This window comes from Chinchilla lanigera, unplaced genomic scaffold (genome assembly GCF_000276665.1).
Source record: "Chinchilla lanigera isolate Chin_1 unplaced genomic scaffold, ChiLan1.0 scaffold00066, whole genome shotgun sequence".
Classification (NCBI taxonomy): Eukaryota; Metazoa; Chordata; class Mammalia; order Rodentia; family Chinchillidae; genus Chinchilla; species Chinchilla lanigera.
Window position 1 is genome coordinate 1,342,271 of NW_004955467.1, and position 21,190 is coordinate 1,363,460.

The 21,190-nt window shown below is 48.8% G+C and overlaps 1 protein-coding gene across 1 annotated transcript; it reads left to right on the plus strand.

Moving 5' to 3' along the window:
• On the plus strand, positions 1–20,879 carry Adora2b (adenosine A2b receptor). The gene is made up of 2 exons (XM_005399305.1): positions 1–439; positions 19,468–20,879. The coding sequence occupies exons 1-2, from the start codon at positions 105–107 to the stop codon at positions 20,129–20,131; spliced, it is 999 nt and encodes a 332-aa protein (XP_005399362.1). The 5' UTR covers positions 1–104; the 3' UTR covers positions 20,132–20,879.
• The last annotated feature ends 311 nt before the right edge of the window (positions 20,880–21,190 follow it).

The following is a 21,190-nucleotide window of genomic DNA, read 5'->3' on the forward strand; positions in this document are numbered from 1 at the left end:
GCCGAGGCGCGGCGCGTGGTCTGCGGCCATGCCCGGCGGGTGCCCCGCGGTTGTCCCGCGTCTGGCGCGAGGCTGGTAGGTGACCCGGGCCCGGCTGGCCGGCCATGCCGCTGGAGACTGAGGACGCGCTGTACGTGGCGCTGGAGCTGGCCATCGCCGTGCTGTCGGTGACTGGCAACGTGCTGGTGTGCGCGGCGGTGGGCTCGTCCAGCGCGCTGCAGACGCCCACCAACTACTTCCTGGTGTCCCTGGCTGCGGCGGACGTGGCCGTGGGGCTGTTCGCCATCCCCTTTGCCATCACCATCAGCCTGGGCTTCTGCACGGACTTCCACAGCTGCCTCTTCCTCGCCTGCTTCGTGCTCGTGCTCACGCAGAGCTCCATCTTCAGCCTCTTGGCCGTGGCGGTCGACAGGTACCTGGCCGTCCGCGTCCCGCTCAGGTGAGGCGCGTGGGGCCCGGCCGAACCGCGCGGAGTCGCGTCTCCAGACCCAGGCTCCTGCTCCGCTGACCCGAGACGGGGCGGGGGGCAGCGCGCACGGAGCTGTGGATCCGTTTGGCGGGTGCCGGTCACCCCCAGAGCCACCGCCTGCGCTGCTGAGACCCCGCGGGTCCCCGGAGCAACGCCCGCAGTCTCTGTCCCCGCGGGCGCTCAGGATGAGCGCGGTCTTCCGAGGGGACCTGAGTAGGGCCAGGTCTAGGGGTTCCGGGAAGTTCAGCTGCCGGTCTGGCGCCTCCTCGAAACCCGGGAGCGGGAGCGGTGGTCGTGTCCCCACTGCCGCGGCGGGGGCAGTCTCCTGCTCCCGCTCTCCCGCGCGACGGTGCCACAGCGGGCACCGGATCCAGACTCGCCCGGTGGATCTGCGGGTCGGGCAGGTTTCAGCTAAAGGCAAGGCAACGTTGGCACTTCGGAATTTGCGCTTCTTAGGATGGATATTATTCAAGCAAAATGAGGCAGCCAGTCAGAGCCGAGGAGAAGGTGTCAGGAAATTTTGGGGAACGCTTGGACACAGGTCCCCGCATGCTTAATGGTGACTCCAATCACCTCCAAATACTTTTTAAGAATTACAGAGCCTGCTGGCTTACCAAATACTAATGAGCAGCCTCAGAGCCTTCATGCCTTCATGTAACCTTGTTTACGAGCGCTGCCAGGGCTTCGGGAAACTGGAGTAGGAGCCTGGCCCCTCTTCCTCTGACTGTACTTACATCAGCTCTCTCTTTTCCCACACTGAGAAGACACGGAACTCAGGGATGGAGCCAGCTAGGAAGGGGAGTGGGTCCCCCTTTGTGGTTGGTGAATTCAAAGTTGAAGGTTTGTTGAAAATACTTACTCTTTGTCTTTATTGTCTGGGCCCCTTTGGTGTTCCTGAGGTAAGTTTGGGATCTTTTTAGATTTGAAGGGGAGACAGGGAAACTTAAGTTACAGAGTAGGAAAGGAAGGGGAAGGAAGGGAACGCATTTACTAGAGCCAACTATGTGCAGGGCAGTTAGCATTAAACTTGTAGCCTGTAATTCTGGCGGTAATTCCAGAGGATAGGTGCTGTACACGATGTAGACAAGGGGCTGGTGGCCATGAGACAGGAATCTTGCTCAGGACGGTGCCTCAGTTGTGTTAGCCGGGAGGGGAACTCAGCTGGCACTGTGTGCTCCTCAGTGCCCTCAGGCTGTCTCCCGGGCTGTGTGGCACCAGGTCTGAGAACGGGAGAAAAGCACCTTGCTTGTTCTGGCCAAGAATCCTGCCTACATTAAGCTGCGGACGAAGGGAAGTGTGTGTGTGTGTGGAACGGGCAGGAGACTGTTCCCAGAAGCCTTTTTAGTGAGAGATATGTTGGGCCTGGTCCCTGTGGGCTGTGTCCTGGGTCCCAGTGGAACCCGGACAGGAACAGGAACCTCCTGCCGGGCTGGCTGTGAGCCTGAGGTTCATGTCTAGGCTGTTCTGGGTGTGCTGTTGCCCCTGGCACCTGACCAGGAGGCTTCATGCACCCCATCAGGTGTGAGAGAGCCCAGGGACGTCTGAGGCTGGGGTGGCCCAGCACTCTTGTCTCTCTTGCGGGTCTCTTCCTGGACTCTTGGCCCTCATCATGGGTACTCATGGCCTTTAGGACTTGTTTGCATGCAGAAGTCTGTCACATGCCCCTGAATGTGTTGCCCATCTAAGGGAAGCCCCTTGGGCTTGCCCTTGGCAGAGACCCAAAGATACCCTGGCTCACTTGGGAGTTACTGCCACATGGATGGAGCAGGAAATTCATAAAAGTTTAAATCTGGCCATTCTTGTCCCGGTTTGTGCTGGGTGCGGTCTTGAAAAAAATGGGTGTGGGTGTTTTCAGGGGAAAGATGTGAATCAGGCTCCTAACCTCTTGTGCATTTGCTGAGGCAGGAGGGTGAGATGTAGGTGAGGGGCAGGAAGAATGCTGAGTGGGGTGTGCAGGAGACTTGTCCTGTCCCCATCTCCTAGCCTGTCTGCAGAGCTCACAAGTCTAGGAGAGGTGCGCAGGCAGCTTCCCTGCTCCTGCCCCAGCCCCAGGAAGGAATGGGTGTCAACCCATCCATGACGCCAGGGCTCTCCCTGGTGGGCTGGAGTGTTATTTTAGGACCTTGGTTTACCTGCACCCTCCTGGGATATAGTTCCTGAGGCAGGCCTTTTGCTCTCAGCTGTTTCAGCACTTCAGTGTGACCCCTGTGACCAGGTTAAAAATGTAGATTACAGGGAGCTCGATGCACATGCCTTTAGGCCCAAATATCTAGAGGCTGAGGCAGAAGGATTTTTTGAGCTCAGAGGTTTGAAACTAGTCTCAAAGAAAATGCAGATTACAAGGTCCAGCCTGGCCCCAGAATCTGGGATGGAATATGTGTGGGGTTCCAGTATTGATATCTAGCCAGGATCTTCTAGTTCTACCAAAGTTTGAGAACCCTCCTAGATTATTGAGCATTTGAGGCTCCTTTTGCTTGACTCTGAGGCCCTCCGAGAGTTTGTGGAGCGGTAGGTAGGTGAAGTCAAGTCAGAAGTGCCTGTTGGGGAAAAGGTTTTTTTCCCTGAAGCCCATGCTAAGAAGAGTGAGGCCCAGGGAGTGTGCTTTAGGCCTCGGCGTGCCTCCTGCCTGGGCAAAGCCATTCTTGGGCTCCACTCCATTCACAGGTTCTGTAGGCTCGAAAGTATCTGTGCCTCAAGGCTGTGAGTATGAGGCTCCCATCCACCACCCAGTGGCCACGGTGTTACTGACATGAAGGAGGTAATCGGACAGGAGGAAAGGGGGGCTCAAAGGTGAGGCTTTACTTTTTTTTTTTTGGTACTGGAAATCGAACTCAGGACGTTGCGCTTGCAAAGCAGGCGCTTGTGCCGCTGATACATCGCTGGCCCCAAAGGTGAGGCTTTAAAAATGATACCTTTAGCTTGACTTGAAAAAGGATGACATCTCACACCAGGCACTGCTTTGCCTTCAGTGCAAGGGGGGACCCTAAACAGGCCCATGTCTTCTGGTTCACTGCATGGACAGTGCTGACGGAGGCTTCAGTCCAGGGAGCGTCAGGAGTAGGTGGTGATACAGGTGGGCAAAGCTGGTGTGCAAGGTCGTGGGCTCTGGGAGGTGGGCGCTGTGTCTGTCTGCAGCTGCCCCTGGCTGTCATTTCATCCTCTGGATGGTTCCAGTTCCAGTTCCTCCTCCCAAATCTAATCCTGTTTCATTGCATGCCACACCCGCAGCTGAGCTCAGGGGTGACTGTGTGACTCACTCTTCCTGGGAGCCCTCCCTGCCTGCTCTGGGGTCTCAGTTTCCCCTTTCACTGAAGGCCAGCTGTTTTCCCAGGGACGCTGACAGAGAGCGCTGGCAGGAAGTGTTTGGCTGGCTGGCTGAGTACCAGAACGGAGGAAATATGTGTGCCTGTCTTATCCTACTTCCTGCCTCCTACCACACTAGGCTTTTTTGCTGTGCTCGGATGTCTAGTCTGAGAGGTGGGTATTAAAGATCTGTCAGCAAGACTTTGTGCCTGAGTTAGAAACGTGGCCTCCACTTAGGCTGGAAGTTGTCAGGGGATTCTGAATGTTTTTCTCAAAACTTAAAAACTGAGGCTGCATCTGACATGATGGCACACATCTGTAGTTCCCACTACTCAGGAGGTTGAGGCAGGAGGATTGTAGGTTCCAGGCCAGCCTGAGCATCTTGGTGAGACCCTGTTTCAAAATGTAAAAACTACTGAAAATATAGCTTTAATGCTCCTTGGGTCCAATCCTTAGTACTGTAAAAACAAACAACCCCAAACCATATACATTAAAATTTACATTTAATCCTGTTTAAAAATAAAGTGAAGGAAAATGTTCAGCTCTGGGTCTTACCCCTCCAGCCCTCCCAAGGACTCCCTTCCTTATGCTCCCTTCTTTCTCTTTCCTCAGTGCTCAGTGTTATCTTCCTCTGCCAGATCGTCTCTATAGTCCTGGGTTGAATTGTGGCCCTTCTGAAGATACGCCTTGCACATGGTTAAAAATGAAGGAGAAGGATGAGGGAAGGAAGGAAGGAAGGAAAGAAGGAAGGAAGGAAGAAAAAGAAAGAAAGAAAGAAAAAAAGAAAGAAAAAAGGAAGGAAGGGAGGGGAGTGGAAAGGGATAGAAGGAAGGAAATTCCCGAGCGGGTCTTGAGAGGAGAGGCTTACTTGGATCCCCGAGGTGCTCTGTAAGAGCACTTGCCCTCCGCAGACACTTAGACATGCAGAGAAGGCCATGTGAAGTTGAAGGGAAGGACTGGAGTGATGGTGCCAAAGCCAGGCAATATAGGGGCAGCCACCAAGAGCTGGAGATGGCATGGAATGAATTCTCTGCAAGATCATCTGGAGACTTCTGACTTCTGGACTCTGATAGAGTTCTGTTGTTTTAAACCACCAAAGTTGTGGCACTTTGCTGAGTAATCCCAGGACACCAGACATTAATACAAAAAATGCCAAATCAACTCTCCCTCGCCCACACCCTCTCTGCCACACCTTTGCTTTCCTGCACAGCCAACTGTCTGAGCAAGTCACCCAGCCTCCTGCACTGCCACTGCTACCAGGGTACCACGGCTGCTCCCGTCCAGTCCCCATACACATTCCCTTCCGGCAGAGTCTTGTGGTCACTTCCTGGACCTCACTGCACATAGCCTCCTGGCAGCTCTTTGCCAGAGCCTCACCAAATTCTACTGGGCTCCCACAGTGCCTACTTTGTTTCCTGCTCCCCTGTAAATTCTCTCCACACAACTGCTGGGCAGGGTGATTTAAAACATAAGTCAGTCAAGTCTTTCCCTTCCTTGAAGGACTGCAATTCAAATGGCCTGAGTGACTGGCTTCTGCCACCTCATCATGTGCCCTGTCCTGCCTCACTTATCACTTGGTCTTGGCTCTGCCCCACCCCCCAAATCTCAGAGGCATTTCAGCTGTTGCACTTATTTGCCGCTAACTAGTTACCCATTAAATTATGTATTCACATGATTATGAAATCTTTCTGCTCAAATCTTTCTGCCTGTGTGAGGCAGGCCTTTGTCTCATATTCTAGGACCCAGCGCTTGGCATGCTGCCTGGCTAGAGGTGGGGACTCACACTGTTGATGAATGCATGACTGAGTGGGAAGAGCTTGTGTCAGGGTGTGTCCTGCCCAGGGACCAGCTGGGACAGCTGTGGGGGGCCAACGCAAACAAAGGATGTGAGATGGGAGGGCCTCAGATGGCAGATTCATAGTAAGCATCAGCTCTTCAGTGAGATAATATCAGAAGAAAAGTTGGTCCAATACATTTTATTTGCTTGTTTTTGAGACAACAGTCTTACAGTGTTGCTGGCTGGTCTTGAACTCTCAAGCTCAAGTGATCTTCCTGCCACAGCCTCCCAAGTAGCTGGGACTATAGGTGTATGCCACCATACCTGGCTGATCCAGTACGTTTTAATGAAGAAACAAAGGGAAATCATCTTCTTGAGAGGATCCCTCTCAGGCCCAGGGGAGGACAGGGTAGGGGTGGTCACAGATGTCCTGGGATGGTTAAGTAAGCCCTATGCCATGGTGCAGAGGGCTGGGCTGAACACAGGTGGCTGCAGACATTTGGGTGCCGTCTGCAGGTTCTTCTGTGTGCTCTTAGCACTGGCGAGGAGTCACCTGGGACTGAACGCTGCTTTGCTGTCACTCATCCTGAATTGTTCGCACATAGTCCTCTCAGTCCCACCTCCCAGCCTGGAGGGACAAAACGAAGGACCTTAGAACCAGCAGTAGGTGCCTCATTGGCTCTGGTCTGAGGCCATGTTTATGTTGCTTAGGGAGCCTCCAGTTTGGCAGAGGTGTGAGGGGCTTGTTCCCGAGCATGTGGATGCCCTGCTAGACAGACACATGGCCAGCCCGGGGCCCAGGTCTGGTCTGGTCACTGAGGTCCTCAAGTCTGTCTTGGCACCAGGTTGGAACTAGGGCCACAGAGTCAAGAGGGTACCTGAAGGCCCTGTCCTTGGCTAGGGGTACAGTCAGGCCTGACCTAGGTGACAGTCATGAACACATGGGGAGGTGGCAGTAGAGTTGGCAAGTAGAGCTGGGACTGTGGACAGCTTCTCCCTGAGGGGAGGAGGAGGAGGGACCCTCCAGCTACCACTGGCCCCGCCCTGGGACTGAGGTCTGGAGCTGCTCCCTACAGTACTATACACAGCTGCTCTGGGGCAGCCCTGCCAGGGAGACAGCACCTTAGAGGGGCATCTCCATCCGTTTTTGAAAAGCATGGGGTGCTGCCTTTGATTATCTGGAGTGCCACCCTCCTAGTGTGGAGGAACAAAAGGAAACAACAGTTTCACAAGACGTAATCTGCATTCCTTTTTCAGTGACCAGGCATGGGTCTCCAGTCCCATAGGGCACTTCTGGCCAGGCACTTGTGAAACTCTTGTCTTAGGGCCTCACTCTTTTGATCTGTCACCTTGTACTGCAGCGTGGTTGTACCCTGCCAAGACAGATGTGCAGAGACACGTCCTCACCTACCCTGGACATGCAGTTTTCACTGCTGTGGACAGCAGCCACCACTCTGAAACCTTCTTGTGGACAGGCACCTTACATGCATAATCTTTTTTTTTTTTTTCTTGAGATACTGGGGATTGGACCTAGGATCTTTGCACTGTTACATCCCCAGTAGCCATTTTTTATTTTCATTTTGAGACAGGATTGAACTTGCAGTCCTCCTGCCTCAGCTAGGATCGCAGACGTGCACCACCTTGTCCAGCTGTCAGCTAATCTTTATTATAGCTCTGTGAGGGCAGACACTTAACAGATGAGGAGACTGAGGCTCAGAGAGTTAAGTTTGGCCTGGGTTACACAGAAGCTGGGGCTGGACAATCCAGTGCCTAGGAGCTTGCATGTGAACCCTTTAGGGATGACTCCAAACGCTGTGGTCATTGCAAAACACCCTTATGAATGGTGCTGTCCAGCAGGAGATGAATGGGGACACCAGTGTGTTGTGATGGGGCCTTATAAATATTACATGGGGCAGAGACAACTACTGCTGAAGAGTAATGTGGCCAGATGAGATAAGGGAAGCTGTAGCTGGGCCAGGGTGCGGGCATCTCTCAGAATTTGCAGAACTGCTGCAAGAACTATGGGAGATCTCATCCACCTCCTCTTGCCTTGGCTGGAGGATGGAGGCCCAGCCTTCCCATTGCATCAGACTCATGGCTGACCTTCAGGACTTGGGCTTTGGATATGGCTGTCCTTCCTTGAAGGTACTCCCTTGGTCTGTGAGGCTAACAGGGTGGAGACAGGGCCACTGGCAGCAGCAGTCTCATGGCAGATGGCAAGTGTACCTTTGTGGTACACTTGGACAGAATTAAAGTTAGAACAGACCCTTTTGGACTGAAGGGGTGGAGAGCTTCTTGGAGGGCTGGTGCTTGAGTCCTTGTGTAGGTGGCATGCTTGGGAGGAAAGAGCCTTTGGGCTGGCTAGGAGTGGAGTGATGCACAGGAGCAAAGAGCAGGGGGCTCCCGAGGTGGGACCCTCACAGCCATGGGCATGAGTGAGCACCCGGAGCCAGGGTCAGGGACACACAAGAGGGGGTGAGTGACAGATGGGGGCGGCCCGGAGGCTTGCTAAGGGGTTGGGTTTTGTCCTATAGGTACTGGCAAATCTGTGGAGGAGTTTGAGTTCGGGTTTGTTTTCTGAGTTACAAATTGCCCATGGGGCACCAAAGGAAACATTCTGAAGTACACAAGGCTACAGAAGTGAAAGTCAGAGTCGACGCTTCCCTTGACAATCATGCCCTCTGTCAGGGCAGCTCCCAGACTGTTTCTGCTGGCATTTGCCCCAGGTTGCTTGACCTCTGGATTTGTGTCACCATCTTTAAGCAGGATCTGTTGACTCTCAACTGTGTGATTCAAGGACAGTGGCTCATGCAAGTCTTCTCCCCTACTCCATCTCCCTCACGTTATATATTGATTTTTTCCCCTGTGGATATTTCAGCCTGTATTTCTGATTTCATCAATTTGTAGACAGTATCTGTTAACCATCAAGAAAAGTGAGAAAAAGTATGTTGCCATCTTTATTTCCAAGTCTCTATGCTCTGGTTTCTGTCAGCTGTTGTACTACTCGGAGTGCACTGCTGTTGATTCGTGCTGTTGTAAAGAATGCCAACTGGCTGGGCACGGTGGCACACAGTATGATCCCAGCTACTCAGGAGGCTGAGGCAGGCACTCATAAGTGGAGGCCAGCCTGGGCAATTTAGCAGAGCCCTGTCTTAGAAAAAGCTGGGGATGTATCTCAGTACCCCCTGGGTTTGATTCTCCAGCACTGAAAGAAAGAGAAAAACAAAGGGAGAGAGGAGGGAGAGAGAGGAAGAGAGGAAGAGAGGAGAGAGAAGGAAAGGGGAAGGAAGGAGAGAGAAAGGGAAAGGAGGTGAACTGTGAAACAAGTCCCTGACTCCCATTTCTGGTTCTCCAATTTACCTAACAGGCAACTATTTCTTAAACCTACACAAAACTCACTAGGGAGCCCAGGCTCATCTCGCCGCCTCAGCTGGGGGGTTACAGGCATGCACACTACACCTAGCTTACACAAGTGTGTACTGGACACATTTATATGCTACCACTGCTTTTGTGTGTCAGAGTTGTACCATTTAGATTGGTAACTAATAAAATTTCTTGCACTTTATGTAGTATCTGGACACTGGAAATGGATGGATAAGCAGCATACACAATGTACACTTGCATGAATCCTACCCCACAACAGAGCAGTATGACTGAGTAGGGAGCGCAGCCCCACCTGACACCATACTCCTCAGGAGACAGCTCTGATGTTAGGTTGGATGGGTTCTATTTGTAGATGCTGTCACTTGCTCAGAATTAGGCCACATTTTAATCTGCATCATGTTTAGATCATGAATTTCCACCTGGAAATCAGTAGAAAGTTTAAGGAGGAAATGTGTGTTCTTACATCCTGAGGATCATGACTGCTGAATGTCAGCGTGTCTTTGCGGTGTGTTGCTCGTGCGCCGTGGCAACTTCCTTCACTGTACCCCTGAGTGGTTCTGCCATTTCTTGCATTTTGTGACTTTTGTTTCTCTTCTTTCTAGGCTTCTGTGTTTGCTGGTTTGTGTACACAGCCTTAGGTAACTTTTTCAGGACATGGGAGGCACCCTTCTGGCTTCGTAAACATCATACTTGCTTGGTTGTTTGGAAATGGTTCAGAACCGTTTTTTTCCTAAGTCTGAAGGCATTCCTAACACCCAGTGTTGCTCAAGAACTCTGATTCTTATGTATGATTCTTATTTGTAAGTTGTATTTCCTCCCCTGGGAGACTTTGAGATCCTTTGTATTTGCTTAATGATCTGAAATGAAAGTTCATGAGATTGGCTCTAACTATTGCTTTTGGGTTTTCTCCTTCATTGAGGACTGGCATTTACCAGTGGCCCTTTCAACCTGAAGATTTACATCTTTCTTCAGCTGTGAAATTTTAAAAGAAGAATATTTTCTTGATTGTCTCCTTGTCTCCATGTTCTCTTGTTTTTTTCTGGGATTTTTTTTTTGCTTGGCATACTGGAGATTGGACCCAGGAAGCACTGAGCTATATCCTCAGCCCCTTTTTTTATTTTTTATTGAGACAGAGCCTCATTAAGTGGCTAAATTGCCCAGGCTGGGCTTGAATTTGGGATCCTTCTGCCTCAGCCTTTAAAGTAGCTAGGATTACAGGTGTGTACCAGCCTTTCCAGTTTTTTTTGTTTTTTTTTTTTCTTCAGTGCTGGAGCTGGAGCCCAGGGACATGAGCATATTAGGGAAGTGCTCTACCACTGTTACATTTCTCAAATTCTTTTTTTTTTTTGAGACAAAATATCAGACTGGCCTTGAACTTACTATTTACCCAGGCTGGCCTCAAACTTCCAGTGATCCTCCTCCTGCCTCAGCCTCCCTAGTGCTGAGATTATAGATGTACGCGACCAGGCCTGGCCAGTTGCAGAGAATTTATAAGCTTGGTTGAATGCCATTACAGAAGCAGGTCCCATGGATGCACGGCACACTACCTCCCCATGTGTGTCTCTCCTTGGCCCCATCCCGATCTCTGCTGTCTGCTCTCCGGACTGTCTCCACACAGCCGTCAGCCCATCCTTCACAGAGCTGCCATCCTTCAGAAGTGAAAACTCAATAGCACCTCCCTAGTGCCTTACGAGAAAGTCCCGCGTCCCTCCCTGGCTCTGTTCCTTCTTCTCTGGGGGCTGCGCTCTCCCGGTCTCATCCTGTCCCACTGTCCCCTTTGTTTCTCTTGGCTCTTCAGGGCCCCTCTTGACTCCCTGAGCTGCCTGTGCTGACTCCTTTGTGCCTCCCTACCTTGCTTGGCATGGTAAATTCTCCCATCTCTTCCTGCTGACTTTCCCTTATTTTTGCTGTGTCCCCTTAAAATGACCTAGGAGGCCCCTGGGATTCCTTGGCAGGTCTCTGGATGTATGCAGCTGTTTTCTTTGGAGTCTGTAGCTTGCTAAGGTTTGCTACTCCTTCTCTGTTAGGAGCAGTGCTCATGTCTGTGGTCTCTTATTGCCCCCAGTACTTTGATCACGCACTGCCTTGTGACATGTTCAGGAGTCAGCGGTGTGTGCATGCGCGCGGGTGTGTGCATGCGCACGGGTGTGTGTGTGTGTGTGTGTGTGTGTGGTGTTCGGCTCGGTTGTGGAGGGAGGAGCTTGTGGCCTGGAGAAGAATCCCTGTAGGGTGTCGTGAGAGGCAGGAAGGGAGGAGGTCTGGACTGGCTTCAGGACACAGACAGGGTGCGGTCAGCACTGTGATGGTGGGACAAGTTTCTCTTAAATTTGACATTTTCAGAAATTACTAATAACCTAGTTTTATAATTTCAAAGATTTTTAAAAATTATGAAATGAATGTAGCATGTATGTGTGTACATGTAAGGAAAAAGGCTGTGTATGTCCAGTACAAGCACACTTTAAACAATCTGAATATTATCAATAAAATCTATGCTATAAAGGGCCCACTCTACCTTCCAGTTCAATTTACAAATTAATATTTTGCTACGTTTTCTTTTCCTCTGCTTCTCTGTCTCTGTCTTTCCATGTCTGTCTGCCTTGTCTGTCTCTCTCACATACACACACAGACACACACACAGACACACACACACACATTTTGAAATAGCACAAGTCAGACAGGTGGTGCATATCTGGAACCCCAGCAATCAGGAGGCTGAAGCAGGAGGATTGCTGCTAGTTCAAAACCAGCCTGATCTACAAAGCAAGATCCTGTCTTTAAAAAAAAAAAGCACATTCCACAGTCAGATGTTCTTAGTTATTCTAATGATCTTCTTTATAGTTTTTTCCTTTTTTTTTTTAAGTCCACATCACAGTGGAAGGTCATGTATGCATTTAATATGTTTCTTTAATTTTCTTTCATCTGAAACAGATCCTGGGTTGTTTTGTTTTTCGGCTTTTCAAGACATGTACACTTCTGAGGAATTCAGGTTGTTTTCCTGAATGTCGCTTAATTTGAGTTTCGTTGTTTCCTTATGGTAGCATTCAGCTTAAATGTTTCCAGTGGCAACACTGTCAACGAGAGATGCAGTGTCTTCCTCTGGCTGGTCACATAGGAAGGTGCACAGGGCTGTGTCGAAAACTCGGTCCATGGCACAGGCTGAATCTGCCAGCCTTCTTCACTCTATTAGAAAATTTCTTTTTTTTCTTTTTTTTTGGTATTGGGAATCGAACTCAGGACCTCGAGCTTACCAGGCAGGCGCTTATGCTGCTGAGCTATACCCCGGTCTGGCTTCTTCACTCTAAGTAAAGGCTTGTGTATTCTTGCCTACGTCACTTATTACCATGGTGACTGTAAAATGGTCAGCCACTGCACCCAGCTTCTACTGAACTTCTTTAATAGATACAGTGCTATTAAAAATTTCTATTTATTCTGTTTATGAATAATTTTTAAAACTTCTAATTAATTTTGTTTGTGGTGCTGAGGATCAAACCTAGCACCTTACAGATGCTAGACAAGCAGTACTGTACCTCTGAGCTCTACTGTACCTTGGCTCATGGATAGTTTTAAAAACCTGTTCAGAAAGCCAGGTGGTGGCGCATGCCTGTAAACTTGGGAGGCTGAGGCAGTAGGATCACTGCAAGTTTGAGGCCAGCCTGAACTGCATAGTGAGACCTGGTTTCAAAAAACAAACAAACAAAAAAAAACCAAAAAAACAAAAGAAACCCCTCAAACCCCTCAAAACCCCCAAACAACAAAATACAAAACAGAAAAAAACCTGTTTGGAGCCAGTGTGGGTGGCACATGCTTGTAATTCTAGCATTTGGGAGGCGGAGGCAGGAGGATTGCCACAAATTTGAGTCCAGCCTGGGCTACACAGTGAGTTCAGAGCTAACCTGAACTACAATTGTGAGACCCTGTCTCAAAAGCAACAACAAAAACAACCCCCTTCAGTTTGTTTCCATGGGAAATAAGAAAAAAGAGAGCCAACTACTTATCATAGAAATGCCTGCCCTTCTACAGATAGCTGCTTATAGTCTGTGAGTCCACTGCCTTGCTTTAGTTAAGAGCCACCAAGTGGATGTTAATCATGTAGATATGATTAAGTTAAGAGTTCTGGTCTTTTCTTATAAACTCAGCCTTAAGCTGGGCATGGTGGCGCATGCCTGTCATCCCAGCACTTGGGAGGCTAAGGCAGGAGAACCACTGTGAGTTCGAGACCAGCCTGGGCTACATAAGTGAGTTTAAGGCCAGCCTGAACTGCATAGCGAGACCCTGTCTGAAAGACAAAACAAAACAGTAACAAAAACAACAAAAATACCCAACCTCCCCACAGAAAAACCAAAGGGCATCTTAAAAACTCAGCCTTTCTTTCAACATTTGCTTGCCAGGGACAGTTAGGTGTCTTAGATGTAACAGTGAGGAAGACATAGTCTCTACGACTGAGGATCTTGTGCAGCTGGGAGGAGATAGCAGAGTTATATGGGAGAACAGGGGATGCGTGCTTGCGGCAGTCAGGGGATACCAGGGGAATGCAGGGGTGTATTTTAGTACAAACTGCTGTGATTCCGATTAAGTTTTTGTACTGTGCTTACATATGTGCACTAAGTAAATAAGGGGGAAGATGTCTGCTTTGGTTTACATATGATTTTACCTAGCAGAGGAGGTGGGCTAGCAGGAGTACAGCAGCGGTTTTAACACAGAGCCCTCAGTCTGACTGCGGTGCAGCAGGGGTCCTGCGGAGTCCCAGGAACAATGAGAGTGAACACACAGCCTGTGGCTGGCGCCCCTTCCTCAGAAAGCCATACCCCGGCCTTGGCTGCAGCTGTGAGCTGCCTTGTCTTCGTGCCTAGTGTCGTTAACAGTCCCTCGGCTCAGACTTCTGTTTTTACCTGCATTGTTCTGCACCCGTCAGCCTTGCTCTAATCCAAGTTTTGCCGGGATTTCCATTTTGTATGCTTTTGTTGTGTTTTTTGAGAGAGGCTCTCACTATGCAATTCAGGCTGGCCTTGAACTATCTAGCCCAGGCTGGCCTCTAACTCACTGCGATCTTCCTGCCTCAGCCTCCCCAGTGTTGGGATTATAGGTGTGCACCATCATACCCAGCCAATTGTGTGCATTTTTTTTGTTGTTTTTTTTGTACCTGGAATCTAACTCAGGACATTGCACTTGCCAAGGCATGCATTTGTGCTACCCAGCCCCTTGTGCCTTTTTAATAAGCACTGTGGCAGCCACTAGTCCTGCTAGACTGCCTGTCCAGCGGCCCCAAATGATTTTGTGAGTACTCTAGTTATGAACTGTTGTGTAGGTTTTGAGTGGTGCTAGAACCCCATTTTTCACATCAGACCTGCTATTTATGTGCAGTTTTAGAGAACATGAGCTTTTCTAAGAATGTATTTTTTTGCTTTATGGCAGAATTTGTATTTACAGAGAAGTGAAACTTGGGAGCAAGAGTGAATATAAAGAAAACTGCCTAAACAGTTTGAAGAAGCAGTGATAGAACTCCTTGTGCATTTCCTTAGCAATTTCATTTTAAAAGCACTTTTGTACCCATTACAGCCGTATTGAGAGTTGCAGCTGCAGCACAGAGGTGGGTTCTGGAGCAGCATTGCTGATGGCAAGCCCAGGTTCTGTGCTGCACTCGCTGGACTGCCCCCGCTCAGGGGTGTGAGCTAAGAGCAGCCTGAGAGCTGGGCATTGCTCTCTGTCACCGAGAAGGTGGCCTGGTTGGAGCTGTGGGATACAGAGCCAGGGCAGGCGGTCCTTGCCCCAGAAGTAGGCCAGCACTTGTCATGCACTCCTCGCTGGTCCCCATCTCTTCATTATGTAACCTCAGTGTTCACACTGTTCCTTTTTGTTGATTCCTTCCATGTGACTGTTTTTCTGTCAATCTCCTTAGCTACTGAGCTCTTTAAGGAGAACGGAGGGATCTGAGCACACCCCACACAGTACTGGGGCACAGCTGTCTCTCAGAGTGTGGACTTTTCCAGAGCACCCTTTTAGTATGGATCTGCAGACACTGGCCTTCTTCCTGCATTGTTTATAATAATAAAGCTGCTTGTTTTCTCCTTTCACTCCACTGTTGCTGTCATCCACGTTCCTGCATTCAGGAAACTGCTCTTCTTGCCTCACTGCAGAGAGCAGTGACTGGCACAGGGGCCAGGGACTGACAGGACGTGGCCATGCCTCGCAAGAGTGTCCTGGGAGATGAACACATCTGTGATGCAGATGTGAGGAGGTTGGAGCCTGCAGCTATGGGAGGGGTGGCACGGGAGAGAATGGAGCACAGTTGGAAGAAGGACATGAGAGTACGCGCAGGCTATCTCCCGACATCCCTTGGGAGATGTCAGGGACTCCAGGGCTTGGCCCTCCTAGCATCCCGTGCAGTGCAGCGACACTTGCCTGCTTTCTACAGCATCCCTGTCTCCTTCCCTGTGTCCGGGTTCAAGGCATACTGGTCCTATGGGGGCCAGCTACATCCCACCAGCACCCAGCTAGTGTGTCTTCTCTCCAGGGAGGAGATGCCTGTGGAGTTCGGTCTTGTCCTCCAGTAGAATAAAGATCGAGTGCAGGTCTCTCTTCGCTGCCTAGGGACAGGCTCCCAAGAGGGTAGCAGAGGCTCCTTCCTGCAAGCCCCAGTTCCCATGTGCTGCTTGCAGAGTGGGGCCTCCTGGAACCCACAAGCAGCTCTGGCAAGGGCAGATCTCTCTTGGCGAGGGAAGAGAAACAGCTGACCATGGCTGGTGACCAGGGAGAGGGGAGCTGGACTTTGTGAGGTGAGCCTGAACACGACGACTTTGGGAACAGTCAGAATCAAGTTAGATTGGGTTTGTGTCACTGTAATTTAGGGGCAGCAGGTAAATCATTTAATTCTTCTGAGCCATGGTTTCCACTCTGTGAACTGGGACAGTAGCTCCCATCCCTTGGGGCGTGATTTAATGAGATATGTAAGGTCCACAGCACACTGTGTACCAGGGGCGGGGCACAGGTGCTGGTGGCAGTGTGCTATTGATGGTTCTGGGCATTTGGGGCAGGGGGCCTGCAGGCATCTGTCCCCAAAATTTGGCATCTGGCTGTGTGGTTCAAAGGCTGATGTCATGCAAAATTATCTGGCAATTAGCAAGAAATGAGGAATTAGGAAATTAGGGAAGATTTAGATGGAGAAATGGGTGATGAACCAAATTTTTTCCTTGAAAGTTTCAAGTATCTTTGGCCTATTAAAGATGAAAAAGGAGATACGGGTCATAAATTCTGGCTTTACGTAAGGAATTAACTTTTAGTCCCCCAGTGCTGTCTGTATTCTGAACCGATTCAGGGTCTCACCACCCCTTCTCAAGCGCTGCTCACGGTGTCCTTGTGCCTCCCTCCTCGGGAAGCTGCTTCCACCTTCTGGCCTCTTCGGAGACCTGCTGGTGCTGAGGACTCTGCTCCTTATTGACAGTGCCTGGACCTCAGGTGGGGGTGGGGCCTGCAGCTCTCTTGGTCCTTTTCATTCCCCTTTCCAAAGTATTTGCTGTCTCGCCTCATTTGTCTAGCAGCCTCCCTTTCCCGTTCTGAGACCACAACCCCCAGATCTCAGCCTCTTGCAGCTGAAGACTTCTGTCACTGGTCACTGACAGGGCAGCAGCTCTCAAAAGAGACACTGCCCCCATCTTGTCCCTGCCCAACCTTTGCCCTCCATGCATTAACCCTTTTACCAGTCCTCCTGCCACAGCTGAAGAGTGAGTGTCCCTCAGAACATAGCAACGTGTGCCTCAGAACATAGCAAAGTCCCCACGGCTTTCTGCCGCCACACCCTATCCATTCTGGTAGGGCTGAGCCCACCCCAATTCAGAGGAATGCATTTGTGTGCTCACTTGTCTCTTCCATTAGCCTATATTCTCTGAGGGCAGGGATTGAGTTTCCAGTACCCACAGAATGTGTGGTGCAAAGGACGAACTCTTTGAAATAATGACCAGCGCAGGTGGCGATGGGAATCCACAGAGAAAGCCGTGGTCAGCTGCTTCTCTGATGGAATCGGCTGTTTTTCTTTCCTTATGTAAGACAATTTGCCATAAAAAGTTATATACACATGCCAGATGTGGCAGTTTGGAAAAGTTTAGATGTAGGTAGATTCTTCCCATAGAAGTAGTGGGAAGCTGGCTCCATGATCACTCTGTTATTCCATATATAATATTCCTTTTATTTCTTTAAAGTAAAATAAAAGGGAGCATGATACAGTGCAGGGAACACAGGCATGGGAGTCCTGACTTACTTTCTTATCTTTGGTTTGTATTGGCTTTTTACAGACTCTGTGTCTCTGTTTCTTCATGTGTGAAATAAGAGGAGTTGTGTTCGAAGAGATGAAAAATCCTTTCCAGAATGCATGCTTTGGGCTGTAGGTAACAGAGTACCTTATAGTGGTATAAGAAATCAGGACATTTATCTCTTGAACAAGTATTTGGAGCCATGATGTTTCTGAGGTTGGGCTAGTTGTTCAAAGATGTCTTAAAGGATCTGAGCTCCTTTTTCCTTCTGATTTGCCACTGGCTGTATTTTCAGGCTTTTCCCTCATGGTCACAAGATGGCTGCTACAGTTCTGGGCATCACAGCCTCCCCACAAGAGCATCAAAAGCAGAAGAGGATAGGCCTGAGGACAAAGCTCTCTTTGTGGATCTCTTTCCTTTGGTTAAGAAATAGACTCTTTCCTTGAGGTCCCTTAGCAGTCTTCATGTCGTTTGTTGATCAGAACCATTTTACCATCTACCCACCACCAATCACCAGCAAGAGTCTTTCCAGTCCAGTCCTCTTATTTCACAAATGAAGAATCTATCCACTAGGGGTGACCTATAATCAGCTGTGCTCAACAGTGGAGTCCTGTGAAGGGTAGGGCTGGGACGCAGGCTGCCTTATGGACCTGGATTCTCAGTGCGTGGCCTTTGGGAGGCTTCTTTGTTATTCCCCAGGAGCTAACTGGGTTACTCACTTCTCTGGTGAGGCAGTGGTAGGGAAAAACATTTTTTTTTAAAGAAAGGCTTTACATTCCCAAATAAGAAGGGAAACAAAATATGTTTGGAAATAGATGGATTTATTGGCCAGGAAAAAACTGAGTGAGCAACTGAGCCCAGTAGGCCTCCAACTGAGTTTCCTGTTGTTCAGAGATGCCCTCATAGGGAGCAGAAAAGATTAGAGATCACTGTAAATTCTGAGGCAAGACCTCAGCAAAGTTCTCTTGCATGTTGAGATCAGAGCATCAGGTACTCCCAGTAAGTAAAATCTTGCTTTCAAGCTGTTTGCTAAGTCAGGTAACAAGTGAGAATTGTGTCAGTAGTGGCCATACTATCCAGAACCTATTGTGTACCAGGCACTGTGCTAGATCTTGGGGATACGAATACAAAGGGACATGGCCCCAGTCCTCAGGGGTTGGCATTCCAGTTAGGTTCAGCTTTATGACCAGTATATGTTTGAAAGGGTATGCTCTGCCTAGGAGGTGACCCTTGAAGAAGGAACAGGTGTTTCGACTGGCTGAGTTAAGGGCAGCATGACCTGGAAGGGAGTCATCGGTTAGGAAACGCAGGCGCTGTGTATGTGGCACTAAGGTCTGGAGGGCTCCGTGGGCCACGCTTAGAATTTCAAGGTTTATGCTGCAGGCAAAGGAAAATGGACACTTTCCACAGATAACTCTGAAGTACTGTGAATTGGTATTTTCTAGTTTTTCTGATAGAGGTTACTGAAAGATTTTATTTAATTTACTTAATACACTATATTGAATGTACTGATTTATAAATTACAATACATATTATGGGCCACTTATTAATATTTATTTCCCAGTTTTATCAACTATGCTGTTAGCAGTTCCCTACAGACAGGGGAATGGCCAGAAGTTTTGTCCCCCAGCAGTTTGTAGAGATACTCAGAAACGATTCTGCCCATACTGGAAAGCAAACTTCATAGTTTATCTGCGGAAAAAGAAAAGGATTCTTGCCCAGAGCTGCAGGAGTGTGCTGCATGGCTCCAGGGGCTCTAAAACATATTTTATCAGGCCTGTGTTCAAATGTCACTTTATCAATGAAGCTTCTCTTGACCAGCTTCTTTATGATCCCTGCCAGTCCTGATCTTCCTTTACTTTCTTTCATACCACATGCATCTCCACTGCTGTTTAAGTTTGTTAATTGTATTTCCCTCACTAGAATGTAGGTCCCTTAGCATTTAGCAGGGATTTTGGTTTGTTCTGTTCACTGGCTAGAACAGCACCTCACCGAAGACCTAGACTCAAAGGTCAGTACGGAGACAATCAGCCAACCTTCAAGACATCTCACCTCTTGCTGCTGACCTCTTTTGTCATTAAACAGAAAAGCATGATTAAGGAAAATTTACTGAGCTTGTTAGAGCAAAGTTGCTCACCCCTGTGTGTCTCTAGTGTTGAGGGTAATGCCACAGTGCCCTGGAAGGCAAACCTTAGAGGATGTTAGGGCATAACAAAAGCCGAAGTGGGCTTCTGGGCCTTGGTTGCAGAGTGCCATAAACTGACCATAACAAATGATACTCTTTTGAACAGGTATAAAAGTTTGGTCACTGGGAGCCGAGCAAGAGGGGTCATTGCTGTCCTGTGGGTCCTTGCCTTTGGCATTGGACTGACCCCATTCCTGGGGTGGAACAGTAAAGACAGTGCCACCAACAACTGCACAGAGCCCTGGGATGGAGCCACAAACGAAAGCTGCTGCCTTGTGAAGTGTCTCTTTGAGAATGTGGTCCCCATGAGCTACATGGTGTATTTCAATTTCTTTGGGTGTGTCCTGCCCCCACTGCTCATAATGCTGGTGATCTACATCAAGATCTTCATGGTGGCCTGCAGGCAGCTTCAGCGTACTGAGCTGATGCACCACTCGAGGACCACCCTCCAGCGGGAGATCCACGCGGCCAAGTCACTGGCTATGATCATGGGGATTTTTGCTCTGTGCTGGCTTCCAGTACATGCTATCAACTGTGTCACTCTTTTTCAGCCATCTCTAGCTAAGGATAAGCCCAAGTGGGCAATGAACACAGCCATTCTCTTGTCACATGCCAATTCAGTTGTCAATCCCATTGTTTATGCTTACAGGAACCGAGATTTCCGCTATACTTTTCACAAAATCATCTCCAGGTATGTTCTCTGCCAGACAGATATCAAGAGTGGGAGTGGGCAGACTGGAATACAGCCTGCTTTCAACGTGGGATTATGACCTAGGCTCTGGCCTCTTGGAGAGAAGGCACAGATCCAAAGTAAACAACGGGACAGGATATGACTGGCTGATTCTCACTGTGAAAAACAGCCACAGCTCACAAGCATATGGCTGCCTCTTTTGAGTACTTGCCTAAAGTTACCATGTATCCAGCTGATATCGGTATGCTATTAGTAGATTCCACGGATTGACAAATATATTTACGGTCTTATTTGCCTGCTTTTAGTGTGTGGATGATGCTGACAGCTTGAATGGATTCTAAAACTTTTGAAGAGTCTGCCTCACTCATGGTTGAAAATGACTGAAACTATTTACTGTGAAATACCCTGAACTATTATATTGCAAATATTTTTAACATAGAGGCAGTAGAAAAATAAAAATTGGCTGTACTAATCTATACTTGTTCTCAGGAGGGTAATCAAGAATACTGAAGTATGATTCTTCAAACAAGAAAGGGCCCTATTAATTTAGGGAATGGTATTCTCCCAAGTTCTTAAGTAGGATTCTCATCAAGTAACAACTGTACGTTCTGTTCTTTTCCATATACAAAACATTACTTAGAAGAAGAAATTGGAAAAATGGGATCCATCCTTACAGGATTCTCCCTTTTAGAGCTAGGTACTGAATTGTGCTTCTCTCCCAAGTTCAACTTTGGTGAAGTTGTTGGAACCCAAAGTGTGAAAATTTTACTAAGCAAAATTATAAAACTGTGTATATTGTATGAAATAAATCTTTTTAAAAAAACAAACTTAGGGTGCTGCACTGGCATGTTATACACAACTGCATCTACTGTCTAGACGATACATGTTAACCTGAAGGTTGGTTTAAAAAGATGTTTATACTCATTCCAAGTTTCTCAGGTAGCAGAAAAGTCTTGTTGCTACACCTCCGCATAATACAAGACTCTGTCAACTACAGAACACTGTAGCAAGTGAAGCCTTGAGCTTTTTACTCAGCATTTGTTTAGCATCTTGGTGTGAGGGCACAAGGATGGGGGAGTCAGCAGGTGTTTCATGTGTCCACTGCTTCAGTTCCTGCAAGGACATCGCAGATTTGTTA